Below are 22,614 nucleotides of genomic sequence, written 5' to 3'. Positions count from 1 at the left end.
GTGGCTGTATGACTAAGCTAAGCGACACAAGTGTGTGGCACAAACACCTGGCCCATCTAGGAGTGGCACTGCAGTTGCAGACAGGATGGCACTTAAAAAAACTAGGCCCCAAACAGCACATCATACAAAGAAGAAAAAGAGGTGCAATGAGGTAGCTGTATGAATAAGCTAAGCAACAGAAGTGTGCGGTACAAACAACATGAGACGTGCTGGAATTTGCCCAGATGTAATACACGCACAATATTGGTGGTACAGGAGAGCGTACTCCTAAACCCCCCCCCCCACACACACACACGGCAAAGCCTGTAAAATTAATTTGGATAATAATAACCCTTTTATTTGGAGCTGTTATAATAATATGCATCACAGGCGACCTTACCCCTACACCACACAGGGCAAACCCTGTAAAAATTATTTGGATAATATAAGTAATGTATATAAGATTTGTATTTGGAGTAAATAATATACAGCACAAGACACCACCACTGGACTTATGGCAGCACAAGACACCACCACTGGACTGGACTTATACGGCAGTACCCCTGGACTTATATGGCAGTGTCAGATAGGATGGCACTTTAAAAAACTAGTCCCCAAAAAGCACATGATGCAAAGAAGAAAAAGAGGTGCAAGATGGAATTGTCCATGGGCCCTTCCACCCACCCTTATGTTGTATAAACAGGACATGCTCACTTTAACAAATCAATCATTTCAGCAACAGGGTCTGCCACACAACTGAGGCTGAAATGACAGGTTTGTTTGGGTCCCCACCAAAAAAGAAGCAATAAATCTCTCCTTGCACAAACTGGCTCTACAGAGGCAAGATGTCGACCTCATCCTCCGATTCCTCACCCCTTACAGTGTGTACATCCTCCTCCTCCTCACAGAGTATTAATTCATCCCCACTGGAATCCACCATCACAGGTCCCTGTGTACTTTCTGGAGGCAATTGCTGGTAAATGTCTCCACCATCTTCTCCACATTTTGTGGAAGTAACCTCGTACACCGATCGCTGACAAGGTTACCGGCTGCACTAAACACTTTTTCAGAGTACACACTGGGGAAGGGGGGGGGGGACTTAGGTAAAATAAAGCCAGTTTGTGCATGGGCATCCAAATTGCCTCTTTTTCCTGCCAGTATATGTACGGACTGTCTGACATGCCTACTTGGATGCTGTCACTCATAAAATCCTCCAGCATTCTTTCAATGGTGACAGAATCATATGCAGTGACAGCAGACATGTCAGTAATCGTTGGCAGGTCCTTCAGTCCGGATCAGATGTCAGCACTCTCCCCTGACTGCCCTGCATCACCGCCAGTAGGAAATCTTATCCTTTTCCTCGCAGCCCCAGTTGCGGGAGAAAGTGAATTTTCTCACCAGCAGGTCTTTGAACCTCTGCAGACTTGTGTCTGCCGGAAATAGAGATCCAATTTAGCCTTTAAGCATAGGATTGAGCACGGTGGCCAAAATGTAGTGCTCTGCTTTCAACAGATTGACCACCCTTGAATCCTGGCAATGCGAATAAAGGGCTCCATCCACAAGTCCCACATACTTTGTGGAATCGCTTCGTCTTAGCTCCTCCTTCAATTTCTCCCCTGCCAGTTCAGGAGTGTTTGCTAGCACTCCAGTCTTGGCATACGGTGGCTGAATGTTCGAATGTGGCCCGCAATTTTTCAGGCCACCATCAGCATCTCCTGCATGCCCGTCATTTTTCAAAAAATTCTATACCACCAAATTAATTGTATGTGTAAAACATGGGATGTGCTGGAATTTGCCCAGATGTAATGCATGCACAATATGGGTGGCGTTGTCCGATATCACAAATCCCCAGGAGAGTCTAATTGGAGTAAGCCACTGTGCGATGATGTCCCTAAGTTTCTGTAATAGGTTGTCAGCGGTGTGCCTCTTATGGAAAGTGGTGATACATAGCGTAGCCTGCCTAGGAATGAGCATTTGCGAGCATTCTGCCCTGTTCCACTTGTCCACATGTCTGACAGGACACTGAGGACACTTTTTCTGATGTGTCTGTACATTCTTGGTATCGCCTGCCTAGTGAAGTGGAACCTAGATGGGATTTGGTACCGGGGACACACTACCTCAAACAATTATCTAAGTCCCACTGAACTAATGGCTTATACCAGATGCACGTCTAACACCAACATAGTTGTCAAGGCTTCAGTTATCCACTTTGCAACGGGATGACTGCTGCCATATTTAATCTGCCTCACAAAGCACTGACCAATTGGACAGTCAATTGCTTAGTTGAAGTAGTACAAGTGGTCTTCCGACTTCCCCTCTGGGATGACGATTGACTCCCAGCAGCAACAACAGCAGCGGCAGCAACAGCAGCAGTAGAATCCTCCGGAGGAATCCCGGTTAGGAGAAGGACTACTGACGTTCCTGATACAAGAGGAAGAAGGAACTTAGGTGTCAGTGGACTGCTTACGCTCCTACCCAAAGTTTCACAACTTGACACTGACTTCTTATGAATGTGCAGCAGGTGACATATAAGGGAGGATGTTCCTAAGTGGTTAACGTCCTTACCCCTACTTATTAGAGATTGACAGAGGCAACACATGGCTTGACACCTGCTGTCCGGATTTGTGGAGAAATAATTCCACACCGAAGAGATGGCTTTTTTGGTATTTTGCCCAGGCATCACAATGGGCTTATTCATCCCACGGACAAAAGGTGTCTCCCCCGGTGCCTGATTTAAACAAACCACATCACCATCAAAATCCTCCTCGTCAACTTCCCCCTCAGTGCCAGCAACACCCATATCCTCATCCTGGTGTACTTCAACAGTGACATCTTCAATTTGAATATCAGAAACTGGACTGTGGGTGCTCCTTCCAGCACTTGCAGAGCTCATGCAAATGGTGGAAGGAGCCACCTCTTCCCATCCAGTATTGGGAAGGTCAGGCATCGTAACTGCCGACACACTTGAACTCTCCTTTGGATTTGTAATATCATCTTAGAACGCACAGTTCTTTGCTGTGCTTTTGCCAGCTTAACTCTTTTCATTTTTCTAGTGGGAGTATGGGAGCTTCCATCGTCATGTGAAGCTGAACCACTAGTCACGACCATAGGCCAGGTCCTTAGCCGTTCCTTGCCACTCTGTGTCATAAATGGCATATTGGCAAGTTTACGTTTCTCCTCAGACCATTTAAAAAAAATGTTTGGGTCTTTTTACTGAACTTTTGCTTTTTGGATTTGACATGCCCTATACTATGACATTGGGTATCAGCCTTGGCAGACGACGTTGATGGCATTTCATCATCTATGACTAGTGGCAGCAGCTTCAGCACTAGGAGGAAGTGGTTCTTGATCTTTCCCTATTTTATCCTCTAAATGTTTGTTCTCCATTATTTTTCTGTAGTTATATAACACAATATGCAGCACAGGAGAGAGTACCCCTACACCACACAGGGCAAACCCTATAAATATTATATTTAGATTAAATATTAATAACCCTTTTATTTAAAGTAAATAATATACAGCACAGGACACTGCCACTGGTCTGATGCAGGACAATACAGCGACACTGTAAGGGACTTATTATACAGCAGAACTGGACATATGGCAGCAGAGGACACCACCTCTATAACTGGTCACTGGACTGACTGATGCACAGGACACAACCACTGGTCTGATGCAGGACAACACAGTGACACTGTAAGGAACTTATTATACAGCAGCACTGGACATATGGCAGCAGAGGACACCACCTCTGTGACTGGTCACTGGACTGACTGATGCACAGGACACTACCACTGGTCTGATGCAGGACAACACAGCGACACTGTATGGGACTTATTATACAGCAGCACTGGACATTTGGCAGCAGAGGACACCACCACTGTGACTGGTCACTAGACTGACTAATCAGCTAAGACACTACACTGGACTGAGCATCACAAGACAGTAGTATAATCGCCACCCCACTTTCCTGCCCACACAGACACTGAGGACGGAGACACGTCCTCCCACTACACTCTCTAGGACTGGAGTGAAAATGGCGGCGATGCGCTGCTCCTTATATGGAATCCAAGCCCTGCGAGAATCCGACAGTGGGATGATGGCGTTTTGCCTTGTTTTGGTTTCCTCCGTCATTCCAAATTTGTCTGCAAAATCTTGCACAGAAATGCATTCATATACTGTAGTTCAGTAGAAGCATATTCATCATGAGAAAATGTGCAATGAGAAATTTTACTTTTAAATTGCATTCTCTCTCAATTTTTCATTCATCATGGTCCCATCTTAAAATTATCACTCCCAATAAACTGGACTCTCTTTGAAGTCAGTTTTTCAGGAAGTAATAATTTTCTCCTCTGGATGCTCGGCACCTTATTGCCGGGGCTACTGCTGTAGGTCATTTTGTGGTGGTGCCCTCCCCCACCGTCGGTACCTTATTGCCGAAATTGTCTGGTCACACTGCAGCCGTGGCCTCCTAGCTAGCACCATATTGCTGGGTGGAGGGGGCTGCAACTATTCACTAGCTGGATCCTTTAGGAATTAATGGAGTGATCGCCGGCTGCGAATAGTCGCAGCCCGGCATGCCATGCAGAAAGCCATGTTGCAGCATGCTGCATCGCAGCAAAGATAAGCATGGCTACATATGTAATGTTGCACTGTTCTGTAAGTCATTCTGTCCATCATTGTATGTTTAAGTAAAACACATTTACTACAGGGATATAACCCCCTGTAGAAAATCAGGAGCGCTGTCCGCACCAATTAAAGAGACAATTAAGAATACAATTGAAAATGATAATAATTAAAAAAGTGTAAATAAAATTTATTAATCTACAATGCTGCAGCATAAATAACATTCAATCAACACATGGTATGCATATTTGACAAACAATCCACATATACTGATATTTTTTGGCTATACTTCACTAAGATTCTGAGGCTTGGACTTTGATATTTGATATATTTCACAGTGTCCACTCATTAATTGATGAACAGGCTATTAGTGGCTTTTCAAACACTCAATGTGTTCAGAAGTCCTTAGTTCCTTGGTGTTCCAATTAAACATGTGTGCACACATACAATAGATTAAAATGGGTAATTACCATCCACTCGTAGCATTTATAGCACCTCCAAAATTAAATATAATGAGACAGTCCCAATTCCGAAGCTCCCTCTGCTGGTACTTATCCGTTTATTGCAGAATATCTGGAGAAGATGTCATGGGGACTTGTCCACAGTGCTCCGGCTCCCTCTGCTGGTGGTTAGCCGTAATTGCAGATGCACTGATTAATGATCATACCACAAGGCGATGTTCATGTCAGTGATTGGAAGGTGAACGTCCTTGGTATCGGTCACTTCAAAAACGCATTTCTCCGCCTTCTGGATACACTCAGCGGCTTCCTCAGTTTGAATGACCATACTCCCTGAGTTCAGTTTATATAGCCACCCTGATTTGTAATTCCCGCGGCCGTTCGCGCATGCGCACTCCGGCGTGCGTTCCAAGCCTCATTATCACTCTGCATCTTAAATAGACTCCGGTGGCCATTTTGTAGCCTCATACCAAGCCTCTCTTTCATATGGAAATAGATGTTTCTACCATTCAATCCAAGCCTCATTTTGAATCCAGGAAGTTTTATTTAGCTTCTCTTTCATAAGCTATACAATCTTACTAATAATGTAACCAAGCCTCGTTTTTAGCCCAATTTTTTGTCTTTAACAAAAACAACATAACCCTGTAAAAAGCTATCTATAAAAAATGACAAATTACTGGTCAGTGAATCCACACCCGCAATAATGGGTCTACCCGGTGGATTCACTAACGTTTTATGCACCTTAGGCAAACAATAGTATGTGGGAATCACAGGTTTCTCACAAAACAAAAAACGTTGTGTTTCTTTGGATATAGCGCCTGAATTTAATGCTTTATTTAACAAGATTTTTAATTCTTTCTGAAACTGGGCGGTGGGGTTGTGGGTCAACCTTGAATACAGGCTGGCGTCACCCAGTTGTCTATTAGCCTCCGCCAAATACATCACTGTATCCATTACCACAACCCCACCGCCCTTATCAGCCTGTTTGATGGTCAAGGAGGGATCACCCTTCAAAGTTTTCAATGCTAGTCGTTCTTGTGTATTTAAATTGTCTTTTAATGATTGTCTATCAGACTTATAGCACATCTCCCTAAACTGTTCCAATGTTGATTTATAGAAACTCTCAATGTAAGGCCCTCTATACGCCAACGGATAAAACTCAGACTTATTTTTGAACTTAGTAGTTTCATTTGCATCAAATATTTTAATATAGGCCTCCTTATTCGAATCATTCATTGATTCATCTGCCAGCGATTCTAATATATTAACCATTTCTTGGTCCTCTTGATCCAATATAATCGGGATCCCTTCATTTCCTCTCTTTTTCATGTTTTTTATTGCGAAATATCGCTTCCTACTTAGGGACCTGGTGTATCGATTCAGAGAGATGGAGATGGAGACTATGTATGTGTATTTTATATGGTGATAGGAGGGGATTGTGGGTATGCAGATGGACCACAATATGAGGGCATTTGATAATGGAACTATCCCTTCCCCCCACCATTTGGATAGATATGTGTATATATAAAAATGTTTTTTATTTAGTGTGGTTTATTAGTATGTGAGAGTATGCAATTTTGCGACCTATAATGCGGCAATAAAAATGAGGTATAGATAGTTTGATATTTATAATTAGTCCTTTAATAAAGTGATACTGGATAATGTGATAAAATAGCTATTGGAGTCCAATATTAGTAATTATGTATGTTAAAGACAAAAAATTGGGCTAAAAATGAGGCTTGGTTACATTATTAGTAAGATTGTATAGCTTATGAAAGAGAAGCTAAATAAAACTTCCTGGATTCAAAATGAGGCTTGGATTGAATGGTAGAAACATCTATTTCCATATGAAAGAGAGGCTTGGTATGAGGCTACAAAATGGCCACCGGAGTCTATTTAAGATGCAGAGTGATAATGAGGCTTGGAACGCACGCCGGAGTGCGCATGCGCGAACTGCCGCAGGAATTACAAATCAGGGTGGCTATATAAACTGAACTCAGGGAGTATGGTCATTCAAACTGAGGAAGCCGCTGAGTGTATCCAGAAGGCGGAGAAACGTGTTTTTGAAGTGACCGATACCAAGGACGTTCACCTTCCATTGACTGACATGAACATCGCCTTGTGGTATGATCATTAATCAGTGCATCTGCAATTACGGCTAACCACCAGCAGAGGGAGCCGGAGCACTGTGGACAAGTCCCCATGACATCTTCTCCAGATATTCTGCAATAAACGGATAAGTACCAGCAGAAGGAGCTTCGGAATTGGGACTGTCTCATTATATTTAATTTTGGAGGTGATCTAAATGCTACGAGTGGATGGTAATTACCCATTTTAATCTATTGTATGTGTGCACACATGTTTAATTGGAACACCAAGGAACTAAGGACTTCTGAACACATTGAGTGTTTGAAAAGCCACTAATAGCCTGTTCATCAATTAATGAGTGGACACTGTGAAATATATCAAATATCAAAGTCCAAGCCTCAGAATCTTAGTGAAGTATAGCCAAAAAATATCAGTATATGTGGATTGTTTGTCAAATATGCATACCATGTGTTGATTGAATGTTATTTATGCTGCAGCATTGTAGATTAATAAATTTTATTTACACTTTTTTAATTATTATCATTTTCAATTGTATTCTTAATTGTCTCTTTAATTGGTGCGGACAGCGCTCCTGATTTTCTACAGGGGGTTATATCCCTGTAGTAAATGTGTTTTTCTTTGTTCTATATAAGGATTGCAATTATCCTTTAATTAGGAGCAGCAGTCCGCACTATTATTTGATCTCCATCTTTCTGGTAGATACCAGCGCCCAAGGGTATACACACCTGTCCACACGTGTTGGTGTGGGGCGGTTGTGTATACGTACTAAACGGTATGTTTAAGTACCCTATGTAGCATTCACTGCTGATTTTCTAGTTAGAACATTTTTGCTCAGAAAAGGATAATATATACAGTTCAGAGTTTGCTGTAAAAGACCAGTCCAAATTATCAAGGCAGGTGCTGACAGCAGTTAGTTCAGACTCCAGGGACGAAAGTGAGAATTGAAAGAATCTGTTACAATTTGAACTTCTGATTCTAGTTTATGTAAAAAAGTAATATATATGTTAAATTTTTGAATAAAGTCAAGTCCGCTGACAGTCACCATCTGTTGAATAGTAGTATAACATACAAGCCCAGGAATAATTGGGTTATGTTGGCAATTTAATAAAAAAACTACATTGGTAGTGAAAAAAAGTGGTTGCTGCTACTATAAATTAAAGTTTGTTAATTTCTTTCAAGTGTAGAGAACTTTACAAAAGTAAATGTTGCTGCCACATTGAGATGCTCGCCCAGTGGGTTGCATGACCTATAAAAGAGATGAGGTCAAGTGAGGTTGAGTCCACAAAACAGAAGTTGTTATTGCAATAATCTGATTATATTGTGAGCTCCAGGCCACTGTTAAATAGTAGAAAGCAACAAGACATCAATAGATAAAATACCATTTTATATGAAAGAAATTGAACACCGTAAAAGTAGATATACTGGAAACATTTTGGTACAGCAATGATCAAAATACAGCACTGATATGATCTATTGTAAAAAAAAAAAAAAAAAATTGTGTTATTGAAAAAGTATTTGTGATTATGACATTTTGGTAATTGCTTAAGAGTAATCAAATTCTTGCCATTTCTCTTAAACTGGGTACACACTTGAGCGGCAGGCATTTGTTACGACATTTGAATGAATGCCCATCAGCTGGGATTGCCCATACACATTGGATCGATGGTAACGAAGGACGGAACGATCATGTTCCGTCCTTCAATAGCATACTACGGGACGCTAGCGATATCACCAGGTTTGATGTGCAGCACATCAAACCTGACTATACTACTAGCGACCGCGGGCACCTGCAAATTGGCCATACACACTAATCGGTATGTTCCGATTCGGCTGGATTCAACATATAGGGCCAATATGGCTCCAGTGTGTACCTACTGTAGCGTTAGTGTGTATTTTTGTCAGGAAGGGCTATTATCAGTATCTTCACTCAGTCAAATATTTGCTTGTTTTATTGCTTCCTAAGTGCAGTATTTGCCATTTTACATGAAATCAGATTGAAAATACATGCATAAGGAATTTTTGAATTGCAGAGAGCATTGTGTCTGCTCACCTTTGGATCACATAACCTACGTCTGTCCAAATCAACATGATCTTTATGCCACCATTTCTATTCCTATAAGGAATGGCTCATTACTAGAATGGTTTATTAACTATCCCACTGAGAAATTCACATGATATTTTTACTTGCCTACATACTGTACACACTGTTGTGATATGTCTTAGTATACAATGTGTTTCCTGCAAGTCAGTAAACACAACTCACAAACAGAAATAACATGTATGTGTATAAATATACAGTACACACATTAGGAGCCATAAATGTTAACTAGAAGAACATGCAAAATTGTCTTGGTTTAAATTACTTATACGAGTTTTAAAACCAGGAGCTACATGTAATAGCCTATGAGAATCCCGAGGTGAGGGAACTTTGTGTGAGGATTACCATATTTTTAAAGCGGCAATCATTTGCAAGGGAAATCCAGGTTAGTTCTGCCCTGTAAAATGACTGCCACTTTATAAATACGGTTATTCTCAAAGTCTCCTACTCCCAGCTTCTAGCTTCTCACAGGCTATTACAATTAGACCCATGTACTTTATAGACATTTAGCCCCGTGTACTTTATTTAAGATTTGTAAAAAAAAAAATATATATATATATATATATATATATATATATATATATATACAGGTTGAGTACCCCATATCCAAATATTCCGAAATACGGAATATTCCGAAATACGAACTTTTTTGAGTGAGAGAGAGATAGTGAAACCTTTGTTTTTTGATGGCTCAATGTACACAAACTTTGTTTAATACACAAAGTTATTAAAAATATTGTATTAAATGACCTTCAGGCTGTGTGTATAAGGTGTATATGAAACATAAATGAATTGTGTGAATGTAAAAACACTTTGTTCAATGCACAAAGTTACAAAAAATATTGGCTAAAATTACCTTCCGGCTGTGTGTATAAGGTGTATATGTAACATAAATGGATTCTGTGCTTAGACTTGGGTCCCATCACCATGATATCTCATTATGGTATGCAATGATTCCAAAATACGGAAAAATCTGATATCCAAAATACCTCTGGTCCCAAGCATTTTGGATAAGGGATACTCAACCTGTATATATATATATATATATATATATATATATAATCTATGACCAAAAACAGAGTGGCCTACAAATTTCCTTACTTAATTCTTCATTTCATTTGTATTCCTATATAATATTTATTATAGTTTTATGTCTCCTAACATCTGAGGCTTCCATTAAATATCTGGCAAAGAGGCTCTCTTCTGTTTAAGTGCTCTCCTGTCTTAATTTGCAATGTGGACCAGAACCTAGAGAGCCTGACAGGCTCATAGTGTGCGCTGTTTGCTGTGCTTTCCTTATGCTATCATAGGTCATCATTATTTTATGGACAGAGGGAACACACTGCAAGAATTTTAATGACAGGAAGATCAGATCATAAAATGAAGGCAGGCTTCCTGATCTGAATGCCAGAGTGTGAAATGAAGGGTGAATTTACTCCTGGGTCAAAAGCAACATAAAATTAGCTTATAATTGCACTTAGTTTATCACCATAGCATCAAGTTTACATCTAATGTCTCAGTTTTAAAATGTGCTACTTTTATTTACTGTGTATTCACACCTACAGAGAAGGTGTTCCGTGACAGTGTAAAGTGCATTTCAGCATAAAGATATAACAAACAAAAATAATTAGGTAGCTATTTCTTGTGTAAACTGTTTAATCCGAATAGCAGATATTACATTTAGTTGTTCAACAAAAGTGATTGTAAATAGCTGAAGACCTCAGTCAAGAAAATTTACAGTTCAAAATGTAACAATATGGAACTAAAAACAGTTATTATGGACATAGAACTTACCCATAGAACTACCTCATTTTATTTGAATGCAAAAGACTAGTTGCAGAGCACAAAAAGGTATTTTAGCTAGAGGCAATCAAAAATTCCATGGAGATTATTTTGTTGAGGACACAAGCCCGAGTTTCATGACGAAGAGACATATGATCATCAGGTGCTTTCTGCCTGGAAACCAACTTTAATGTACTTGCCATACAGAGTGTAATAAGTGAACGTCATGTCTGCCAAGTCACCAACCAATAACTAGAATAAACAATGCAGGCAACCAACGAAACCCTAGCCTGTACTGCAGATAATATGCTTAGTAGCTCAGCTCAACTCTGACATATTGCTTGGCTATTTTAGTGTAAGTAGTACTTTCTCAACCATGGAATAAGAAGCAAATCCAATACAGACAGAGCAAAACAAATTTCAGGAAAACTGTTATACAGCTGCACCTTCTTCGGGAATCATTCCAGTTCCAGAAATACACAGCCGCCATGGCAGCAGTAGGCAGCAGTACTTCAATTAGGAAAGCAGAGCACTAGATAGAGTTACTAGGAATGATAAAACTCTTCATCACAGTTACAAAGATACAAGATAATCCCATGTTCAGATACAAATAAAGAAAAATGAAATAAGAACTGTAAAAGTATAGATAAGCACAATCGATTAACATTTATTAGTACAATTCTAGAACAAAGAATACTGCACTCATCTGTCACACAGTATTCCTCTTATAACACACAATATTGAATCTCCAAGTCAACATATGAATGCACTGTAAGTACACTTTTCTAGGTGTCACTTGTCCTACATATGTACAAAGAAGTCCACCACTAAATGAGCTCTATTGATACTATGCAATCTCATGTGTCAAGTGCAATGATTTGCTTCACTTCCGTGCATTGATTATTATATAAATGCAGAAATCTTTTTTGTATTAATGAAGTTCCCCTGTGTTTGCTCTTGCAGTTCATGTGGAACCTGGCACATGCGAAGTGATCGCTGCTCACAGATGCTGCAATAAGAACAAGATCGAGGAACGGTCACAGACAGTAAAATGCTCCTGTTTCCCTGGACAAGTTGCAGGGACGACAAGAGCAGCTCCATCATGTGTAGATGGTAAGCATTCTGCAAATACAACTGTGGATCTGTTGGAATATGTACTTTTGTTGGTGAAATGCTCTAATTTCTAGCCAAGACCTACAGTACACTCAGTGTTCTCATCTACCATAAAATGCATGGGTACAAGGCAACACAATAGAAGCTGGGGGACACATAAGTTGACCCATAAGCATGCGCAGCACATTTTTTTAATAGGGTGCACAATGGGAGGGGCATGTCTAGCACTACCTATTGGGCGTGTCTAGCTCTGCCTATTGGAATTCCTTTTCATTCCATCTTCACCTTACCTATAAGGTTGTTTCTCACAATGGAGAACCTCTGAAGAAATGTATCCACCCTGGGCAGACAGCATCTTCAGTCGGTGTCATCATCTTACAACAGAGGTTCAACCAGACTCATTTCACATCCTGCCCTCTGCATCTCGCAGCCACACCATCATCTCCTGCCTATATCTCTCAGTCACACAATCATCCCCTCCCTGCATCTCTCAGCCACTCCGTCATCTCCCACCTGTGTCTCTCAGCTGCAAGATCATCTCCTCCCTGCTGCTCTCAGCCACAACATCATCCCCTCTCTGAGTCTCTTAGCCACTTCATAATCTCCCACCTGTGTCTCTCAGCCACAACATGATCTCCTCTCTGCGTCTCTCAGCTACACCAACATCTCCTCCCAGATGTCTCTCAGCCATGCCATCATCTAGCTGTGTCTCTCAGACACATCATCATCTCCCCCTGCGTCTCTGAACCACACAATCATTTCCTCCCTGCGTCTCTCAGCCACACCATTATCTCCCACTTGTAACAAGCAGCGCTGCAAGGTTCACAGGTGTATGTGTAAATAATAAATTAAATGGTGTAAAAATAGTATATAATTTATTTGAAAACGGACAAAAAAAACCAGATCAGTGTCTAGTACAATACAGATAAAACATATATAGCCACTAAATGGCACTGGGGGGAAAAAAACAACACTTTGCATGTTTTCAATAAAACAAAACAGTCCCCCAATAGTAATTGTTTGGGATATCTTAATGCACTGTTTAAATCCAGATCCACATAATGAATTAAAGCATGTAATTCGGAGGAGAATTGTTACAGTTCAAACTAAAGATGTGCGGCTGGCACTTTTCATGTTTTGTGTTTTGGTTCTAATTCCACTTTCGTGTTTTGGATCTGGATTGGTTTTGCCAACACCACCCTTTCGGGTTTTGGATCTGGATGATTTTTGAAAAAAACATAAAAACAGCTAAAGTCACAGAATTTGTGGGTAATTTTGATCCTACGGTATCATTAACCTCAATAACATTAATTTCCACTCATTTCCAGTCTATTCTGAACACCTCACAGCTCACAATATTGTTTTTAGGCCAAAAAGTTGCACCAAGGTGGCTGTATGACTAAGCTAAATGACATAAGTGTGCGGCACAAACACCTGGCCCATCTAGGAGTGGCACTGCAGTGTCAGACAGGAGGGCACTTTTCAAAAACTAGGCCCCAAACAGCACATGACTCAAAGATGCAGAAGAGGTGCAATGAGGTAGCTGTATGACCAAGCTAAGAGACACAAACAATTGGCCCATCTAGGAGTGGCACTGCAGTGGCAGACAGGAGGGCAGATATCCAAAAAAAAAGGCCCCAAACAGCACCTCATGCAAAGATGTAGAAGAGGTGCAATGAGGTAGCTGTATGACTAAGCCAAGCGACACAAACAATTGGCCCATCTAGGAGTGGCACTTCAGTGGCAGACAGGAGGGCAGATATAAAAAAAAGGCCACAAACAGCACATGATGCAAAGAAGAAAAAAAGGTGCACCGAGGTAGCTGTATGACTAAGCTAAGCAATACAACCACCTGGCTCATCTAGTAGTGTCACACAGTGGCTGAATGTCGAGAGTGGGCCGCAATTGTTCGGTCCACTGACAGCATCTCCAACATCCCCCCTGTCATTTTTTTAAAATTCTGCAATTGGTGGACTTATACGGCAGTACACCAGGACTAACACAGCAGTACCCCTGGACTCATACGTAGGGAAGCCAATCCCAGGTTATTTTTTCAATCTCGGGTATTGGTATTGAAAAATGGCCAATCCCGGGATTCCCGGGATACCCGCCATTGGCTTTTAGCTATTTGTTAGCAGTTGGGCAAAACCATTTGCACTGCAGGTGTGGCAGATATAACATTTGCAGAGAGCGTTAGATTCGAGTGGGGTGTGTTCAAACTGAAATCTAAATTGCAGTGTAAAAATAAAGCAGCCAGTATTTACCCTGCACAGAAACAAAATAACCCACCCAAATCTAACTCTCTCTGCAAATGTTATATCTGCCCCCCCGCCCCCCCCGCAGTGCACATGGTTTTACCCAACTGCTAACAAATTCGATGCTGCGTTCAACTCGGAATTACCCCCAATATGTCCAAATCACTGGAATTATACTGTAAAATCACTGGAATTACACTGCAAAATCACTGGAACTATACTGCAAAATCACTGGAATTATACGTCCAAATCACTGGAATTATATGTCCAAATCACTGGAATTAAATGGCAAAATGGAGGTTGAGGGCTTCCATCGTCATGTGAAGCTGAACCACTAGTCATGAACATAGGCCAGAGCCTTAGCCTTTCCTTGCCACTCCGTGTCGTAAATGGCATATTGGCAAGTTTATGTTTCTCCTCAGATGATTTAAATTTCTTTTTTTGGGTCTTTTTACTGAACTTTGGCTCTTTGGATTTTACATGCCCTCTACTATCACATTGGGCATCGGCCTTGGCAGATGACGATGGCATTTCATCGTCAATGTCATAGCTAGTAGCAGCAGCTTCAGCACTAGGAGGATGTGGTTCTTGATCTTTCCCTATTTTATCCTTCAAATTTTTGTTCTCCATTATTTTTCTGGAATTATATAACATAACTAGGTGATTCATCGCGCCCTACGGGCGCTCTTTACACCGTCGGTTGGGGCTACGCCCCGTAAACCCCTGCACGCCTTTGAACATACGCAGGCTGGTAGATAACAGAATCAGAAACGCAGGGCAGTATAGAGGGCATACAGAAATGGTGTCCGGTTGAGAAACGATAGAGAGGCGTAGGGGGGGGGGGAGAAAGGGAATGTACAGAAACGCTGTGGGATCGGTAAAGGATAGGGAGAGGCAGGGTGGTAGGGAGAGGAGAAAGAGAGGGAAGGTGTTAGAGAGAAAATACCGTTGCAAGAGGCTATGACCGGTTAACACCTGCACGGGCTTCAGCTGTGCTATAATTGTTATTATATGGAGTATTACCTGAATTTTTTTTATGGCAGTGGGTAAATATTGTAAGGGGGGAGGGCGTGCGATTGTCAAGGGGGCATAGCCCTTTGTGAGGGCATGCAGAGTGGCCACAGGGCACAATGAATAACATAGTGTAGTATATACTGCTAGTGTCTGCATCATGAAGTACCAGATGACTAACAGCAATGCACTGTAGATAAGACACCAAAGTGCTGTGGCCACAGGTAGCAGAGCCGCTTATACACAAAATGGCCACAGGTAGCAGAGCCGCTTATACACACAATACCCCTAAGTAGCAGAACAGCTTATACACACAAAACCCAACAGGTACAAGTGTCGCTTATACACACAGTGCTCACAGGTAGCAGGGCAGCTTATACACACAGTGCCCACAGGTAGCAGAGGCGCTTATACACACAATACCCACAGATAGCAGAGGCGCTTATACACACAGTGCCCACAGGTAGCAGAGACGCTTATACACACAATACCTACAGGTAACAGAGGTGCTTATACACACAGTGCCCACAGGTAGCAGAGGTGCTTATACACACAATGGGCATAGGTAGCAGAGCCACGTATACACACAATACCCACAGGTAGCAGAGCCGCGTATACACACAATACCCACAGGTAGCAGAGCTGCTTATACACACAGTGCCCACAGGTAGCAGAGCCGCTTATACACACAGTGGCCACAGGTAGCAGAGCCGCTTATACACACAATACCCACAGGTTGCAGAGGCGCTTATACACACAGTGGCCACAGGTAGCAGAGGCGCTTATACACACAGTGGCCACAGGTAGCAAAGGCGCTTATACACACAATGGGCACAGGTAGCAGAGCCACGTATACACACAATACCCACAGGTAGCAGAGCCGCGTATAGACACAGTGGCCACAGGATGCAGAGTTGGTTCTACACACAATGGCCACAGGTAGCAGAGCCGCTTATACACATAGTGCCCACAGGTAGCAGCGCCACTTATACACAATGGCCACAGGTAGCAGTGTCGCTTATACACATAATGGCCACAGTATTAGTATACTCACAAAAGTTTGGGAGGTTTGGAAAGGGGGTGGGTTCAGTGAGGTGCCTATCCGTGCGGCTGATCAGCCCGATTCAGGGCATCACTTGTAGCGGCTGCGGATGGTGTCCGAGGTGCTACGTGTGGTGGAGGGGTGGGTGTGGGAGGGGGTCCAGAGGTGTTGTGGGTGGCGGAGGGGTGGGTGCAGGGGCACGGATGGCGTAAAAGGGTGCAGAGGTGCTGTGGGTGGGGGAAGGGTAGGTGTAGAGGGGGCGCGGATGGGGAGTGTAAATGCTGTTGGTGGGGGAGGGGTGGGTGCGGGGGGACTGTGGATGAAGGAGGGGGTATGAAGGTGATGTGTGTGTGGGAGGGGTGATGTAGGGGTGTGCATTTGGAGGTGCAGGGGGGGTGAGCTTAGGTGATGGGTTTCAGAAGTGCTGTGGGTGGGGGAGGTGTGGGTGTGGGATGGCACGGATGGGGGATGTAGATGTTGTGGATGGGGGTGGGTTTGATGCGGTGGAGCTGTGGATGGGAGAGGGAGTCCGGAGGGGGTTCGGGTGGTGGTCCAGAGGTGTTGCGGGTGGGGGAGGGGCAGGTGTGGGAGGTCCGCAGATGGGGAGGGTGTCTGTAGATAATGCGGGTGGGTTGGTGCTGTGGTTGTGGGAGTGGCGGGTGCGGGGGTGTTGCGGGTGGGGTAGGTGATCTGGATGGGGTAGGTGATCTGGATGTGCGGTAGCCAGGAGAGGGGCGGGTGCGGGGATGACACGGATGGGGGAGTGGGTCCGTGGGTGCTGTGGATGAGTGAGGGGTGGGTTACGGCGGTTGTGGTGGCCCAGGTGTGCTGCTGCAGTGGGTTGGGGAGGGTGCCAGTGCAGGGATACCGAGGCTGGGGTAAGGTGGGGGTGCAGCTGCGACGGGTGGGGCAGGGGCGGGGGTGGGGAATAGGCGGGTATGGGGATGCCGTGGGTGGGGTGCCAGGGGGGGCGTGAGGGGGTGTGGATGTGGTCTGTAGATGCTGCTGGTGGTGGAGGGGCAGGTGCGGGAGGCTGTGGATGAAGGAGGGGTCTGGAGGTGCTGTGCGTGGGGGAGGGGTGATGTAGGGGAAGGTGGGGTTGCAGGGGTGTAGGGGTTAGGTGATGGGTTGTAGAAGTGCTGCGGGTGGGGGAGGTGTGGGTGCGGGATGGGGTATGTAGATGCTGCGGGTGGCTGCACGGGAGCCGTGGATGGGGGAGGGGGTCCTGAGGTGCTGTGGGTGGTGGTCCAGAGGTGCGGGGGGTGGTGGAGGGGAAGGTGTAGTAGGTGTGCGAATGAGGGAAGGTGTCTATAGATGATGGTGGTGGGGGAGGGGCCGGAGGTGCTGTGGGTGGGGGAGTGGCGGCTGTGGGGGTGTGGTGGGGGTCCTGATGCGCGGCGGGTAGGGGAAGGGCGGGTGCGGGATCAGAGGGCGCTATGGGTGGGTGAGGGGCTGGTGTGGGGTTAACGCAGTTGGGGAGGGCCAGCTGTGGTGGTGTTGCGGGTGGTGGAGGGGCAGGTGCGTGGGTGTTGGGGGGGAGGGGAGGGGCAGGTGCTGTGTGTGAGGGAAGGGGGCCGTTTGCTGGGGTGGTGCGGTTGGGTGGGTGGGAGGTGGGTGTGAGGGTGCCACGGTTGTGGGGGTGGGTGGTGCTGCAGGTAGGGGAGGGGTGGGGGTGCTGGAGCAGGGGTTCGGTGCGTAGGGGAGGGGCGGGGGTGCCATGGGTGGGGGGTTGGAAGCAGGGGTGATGTGGGTGTTGGAGGGGTGGGGGGGGGCTGTGGGAGAAGCTGGTGTGGGAGTGCAGTTGGTGGAGGAGGGGGGGTGCTGCGGGTGGTGGGCTGGTGCCATGGGTGGGGGGACAGGTGCGTGGGTGCAGTGGTGCTGCGGTTGGGGGGTGGGAGGCGGCTGTGGGGGTTTCCGAGGGTTTGGGGGAGGGGGTTGTGGGAGCAGGCGTGTTGCGGATGGGGGAGGGGTGGGTGCAGGAGAGGCAGATGCGGTGGTGGTGCGGGTGGGGTGGGGTGGAGGGTGCAGGGGTGTAGCGGGGGCGGGGGGAGAGGTGGGTATGGGGGTGGCGCGGGTGGGGGAGGGGGCCGTTTGCCGGGGTGGTGCAGTTGGGTGGGTGTGAGGGTGTCACCGTTCGCGGGGGCGGGTGGGGGTGCTGCAGGTAGCAGAGGGGTGGGGGTGCGGGAGCAGGGGTGGTGTGCGAAGGGGAGGGGCGGGGGTGCCATGGGTGGAGGGTTGGGAGCTGGGGTGATGTGGGTGTGGGAGGGGTGGGGGGCTGTGGGAGAAGCTGGTGTGGGAGTGCTGTGGGTGGGGGAGGGGGGGATGCTGGGGGTGAAGGCGTGGTGCCATGGGTGGGGGGACAGGTGCGGGTGGGGTGGAGGGTGCAGGGGTGTAGCGGGGGAGAGGTGGGTATGGGGGTGGGGGAGGGGCGGGGGTGCCGCTGGTGGTGGAGGGGCGGGGGTGCCGCGGGTGGGGTTTGCTGCTGGTGTGGGGGCGGGAGTGCTGCAGGTGGGAGTGGATGTGGGGGGATGCGTTGGGTGCCGCGGATGGGAGGGAGCGGGTGTCGGTGCTACGGGCGGGGACGGGAGTGCCGCGGGTGGATGCCGCGGGTGGGCGGCCGCGGATGTTGGTGCTACGGGTGGGGGAGAGGGCGGGAGTGGCGCGGGTGCTGGGTGGATGCGGTTGGTTGCCGCGGGTGGGAGGGGGAGCGAGTGCGGCTGTCAGTGTCAGCATTGTCCCCTGAACTCTGCAGCAGCCGCTAGTCTGTGAGGCAGGTAGTGTGAGTTCCGCTCACAGTCAGCGGCTGCTCTGTCACCAGGGAGTGTACGGGGAGGAGGGAGACAGGGGACAGGGCGGAGATGGGGAGGGGACTGGGCAGGGATGGGCGGTCAGAGGGAGAGGACTTCTGGTAGATCTGTGCCTGTGACTCCGCCCAGCGTTACGGCCAGGCACAGAATCACAGAGTTGGGCTAATATATAGGAGATACAATTTTTACACTTAGTAATTTATTATTTAAACATACACCTGTGAACCTTGCAGTGCTGCTTATTTCAAGTGGTTTTTACTTTTTTAGGTGACATGGGTGCTACCTGGTTTATTTAGCAGCTGGTAACGGGAACACGTGTATTGTTAAATAAGGAGTTACTGTAAGGAGTGAGGCAAAGGCTGGTCACAGATGCAAAGTGTGCAACAGGCAGTACCTGCATACTTGCACCATGGGTGGCTCTCCACATTAGGCTATGTGAACCTTGTGCACACGCCAATGGGTTGACCTTCTTTTTACTGTATTTGTATATTTTACTACAGCACTAAATGTTTTGTCTCTACTTTATGTGAATGTGGTCATATAACCAATTTACCAGTGTTATTTTAAATGTACTGTACATCTGCCATAATAAGAAGCCTGTTAAAATTATGAAGGCATGTCCAAATTATGGGGGTCATTCCGAGTTTATCGTAGCCCTGCAAAATGTTGCAGGGCTACGATCATGTCCATAGACATGCGGGGGGATGTCCAGCACAAGGCTATCCCACCCCGCATGTCAGTGCCGCCCCCCCCCCCCCTACCTGCAGAAGTGCAAAAGCATCGCACAGCGGCGATGCTTTTGCACTTTAGGAGTAGCTCCCGGCCAGCGCAGCTTTAGCGTGCTGGCCGGAGCTACTTGTCGTGCAGCCGCAGCGGCCCACCCCCTGCACGGTCCGGCCACGCCTGCGTTGGCCGGACCGCGCCCATGAAACAGCGTCCAAAGGCCACCGCTTCATCCCCGCCCAGCGAGCACCTCTGCCTCTCAATCAGGCAGAGGCGATCGTACCGCAGCGACGGCCTTAGACCGTCTGGCATGCGCCGGCGCACTACGGCGCTGGCGCATCTGCAGTTCTGACCCGATTGCACCGCTGCGATAAACTGCAGCGTGCGATCGGTCAGAATGACCCCCTATATGTGTGGCAAATCAGATGTATACTTTGAAGTATTTTTCATTCAATACACTGTATGTGATTTATTTTTATTTTTTTTAGATGATTGTGTCTGATAAGTTCTGCTGATGTTACTGAGAGAATGGTTTCAGGTGTGATTATTGAGCGAATCTATTATATTCACACTCGCTGTCTCTAAATTTAATTGCTAACATTTGCAGATAACCATACAATGGACTAATTTCTGGTGTATATGAAAATTATGTGGAGGCTTTTAAGAGAACCTATTATATGTATGTGATACTCAGACAGGCTGAGTATCAAATACAAATACAGTAACTTTTCATGTAAAAAAGTACAGTGCTTCACTAATGTTACAAAAGTTCTTTACCTGTAACCTTTCAAAGCACTAAAGGGCATAGGGACTATTTCATACCTGATCGCAGCAGCAAATTTGTTAGCTCATGGGCAAAACCATGTGCACTGCAGGTGGGGCAGATATAACATTTGCAGAGAGAGTTAGATTTGGGTGGGTTATATTGTTTCTGTGCAGGGTAAATATTGGCTGCTTTATTTTTACACTGCAATTTAGATTTCAGTTTGAACACACCCCACACAAATTTAACTTTCTGCACATGTTATATCTGCCTCCCCTGCATTGCAAACGGTTTTGCCCATTAGCTAACAAATATGCTAATGCGATCAGGTCTGAATTAGGGATGACCCCACCGAACCCCCCCTATCTGAGTCCAGAACTGAGTCTGGCTTGGGTTTTCCCACCAGACTCGTTCCCAGAACGAGGCAAAAAGTCATCATCCTGGTGTCGGATTCTCGTGAGATCCGGACTTTGTATATTTTGCACCTCCTGCTGCGCCATCTTCACTCCAGTCCTGGAGAGTGCAGTGAGAGGATATGTCTCATCAGTGTCTGTGTGGGAAAGTGGCGTGGCGCATGGGGTTGCGACCTGCTTTTTTGTATAATTCCAGTGGTGCTGTCTTGTGCTGCATCAGTCCAGTGGTTGTGTCTTATGCTGCATCAATCCAGTCACAGTGGTGGTGTCCTGTGCTGCCATAAGTCCAGTGGTGCTGCTGTATAAGTCCAGTCCAGTGGTGCTGTCTTGTGCTGCATCAGTCCAGTGGTGGTGTCCTGTGCTGCCATAAGTCCAGGGTGCTGCTGTATAAGTCCAGTCCAGTGGTACTGCCATATAGCTGTATAAGTCCTGCTGTACTGCCGTATCAGTCCAGTGGCACAGCCATATAAGTCCAGCGGTACTGCCGATAACTCCAGTGGTACTGCCATACAAGTCCATTGGTGCTGCCCTGTGCTGTATATTATTTACTCTAAATAAAGAAGTTATTAATATTTAATACAAATAATTTTTACAGGGTTCGCCCTGTGTGGTGTAGGGGTATGCTCTCCTGTGCTGCATTTTATTATAATAATACCAAATCCCGACTAGATTCCACTTCACTAGGCAGACGATACCTAGAACGTACAGAGACATCAGAAAAGGTGTCCTCAGTGTGCGGTTGTACCCATTGTCCACTTAACCACGGACATGTGGACAAGTGGAACATGGCAGACTCTATGACTGTGACAGCCCTCTGGGTAGATATATCACCTTGCGCAGCAACAACAGTAGCAGCATCTCAGAAATGCCAGCTCATTCCAAGGCAGGCTACTCTGTGTATCACTGGTTTCAGTAAGAGGCACACCGCCGACAACCTCTTAGAGAAACTGAGGGAAAACATCGATCAATGCCTGACCCCACTTAGACTCTCCTGGGGATTTATGATATCAGACAACGCCACCAATATTGTGCGGGCATTAAATCAGAGCAAATTCCAGCATGTCCCATGTTTTGCTCACTCAATAAATTTGGTGGTACAGTATTTTTTGAGAAATGACAGGGCCATGCAGGCTTGAAAAAATTCTGGACACTTTCGCCATTCAGCGATTGCGTGCTGAAGACTGGAGCACCAGCAAACACTCTTGAACCTGCCCTACCATCACCTGAAGCAAGAGGTTGTAACGCGGTGGAACTCAACCCTCTATATGATTCAGAGGATTGAGGAGCAGCAAAAGGCCATTCAAGCCTATACATCCACCCATGACATAGGCAAATGAGGGGGTATGCACCTGACTCAAGTGCAGTGGATATTGATTTCCGTGTTTTGCAAGGTTCTCCAACCCTTCGAACTTGACACATGTGAAGTCAGTTCAGA

At 45.8% G+C, this 22,614-nt stretch overlaps 1 protein-coding gene across 2 annotated transcripts in view; it reads left to right on the top strand.

Annotated features, from left to right (window-relative positions):
- TAFA3 (TAFA chemokine like family member 3) overlaps positions 1 to 22,614 on the top strand; it is a 680,526-nt gene that overhangs the window by 523,502 nt on the left and 134,410 nt on the right. For both annotated transcript variants that reach the window (XR_010238909.1, XM_063955398.1), the window contains exon 3: positions 12,016 to 12,165. Coding sequence is in view for 1 of the 2 variants with exons in the window: in XM_063955398.1 (XP_063811468.1) it covers positions 12,016 to 12,165 (150 nt within the window). In the remaining variant the exon portion in view is untranslated. The remainder of the gene's footprint in view (positions 1 to 12,015; positions 12,166 to 22,614) is intronic.

The sequence above is a fragment of the Pseudophryne corroboree genome, chromosome 2 (assembly GCF_028390025.1).
Source record: "Pseudophryne corroboree isolate aPseCor3 chromosome 2, aPseCor3.hap2, whole genome shotgun sequence".
In the NCBI taxonomy this organism is placed as follows: domain Eukaryota; kingdom Metazoa; phylum Chordata; class Amphibia; order Anura; family Myobatrachidae; genus Pseudophryne; species Pseudophryne corroboree.
The sequence above is the reverse complement of the archived record's forward strand: the minus strand, read 5'-3'. Positions and strand labels throughout refer to the sequence as shown.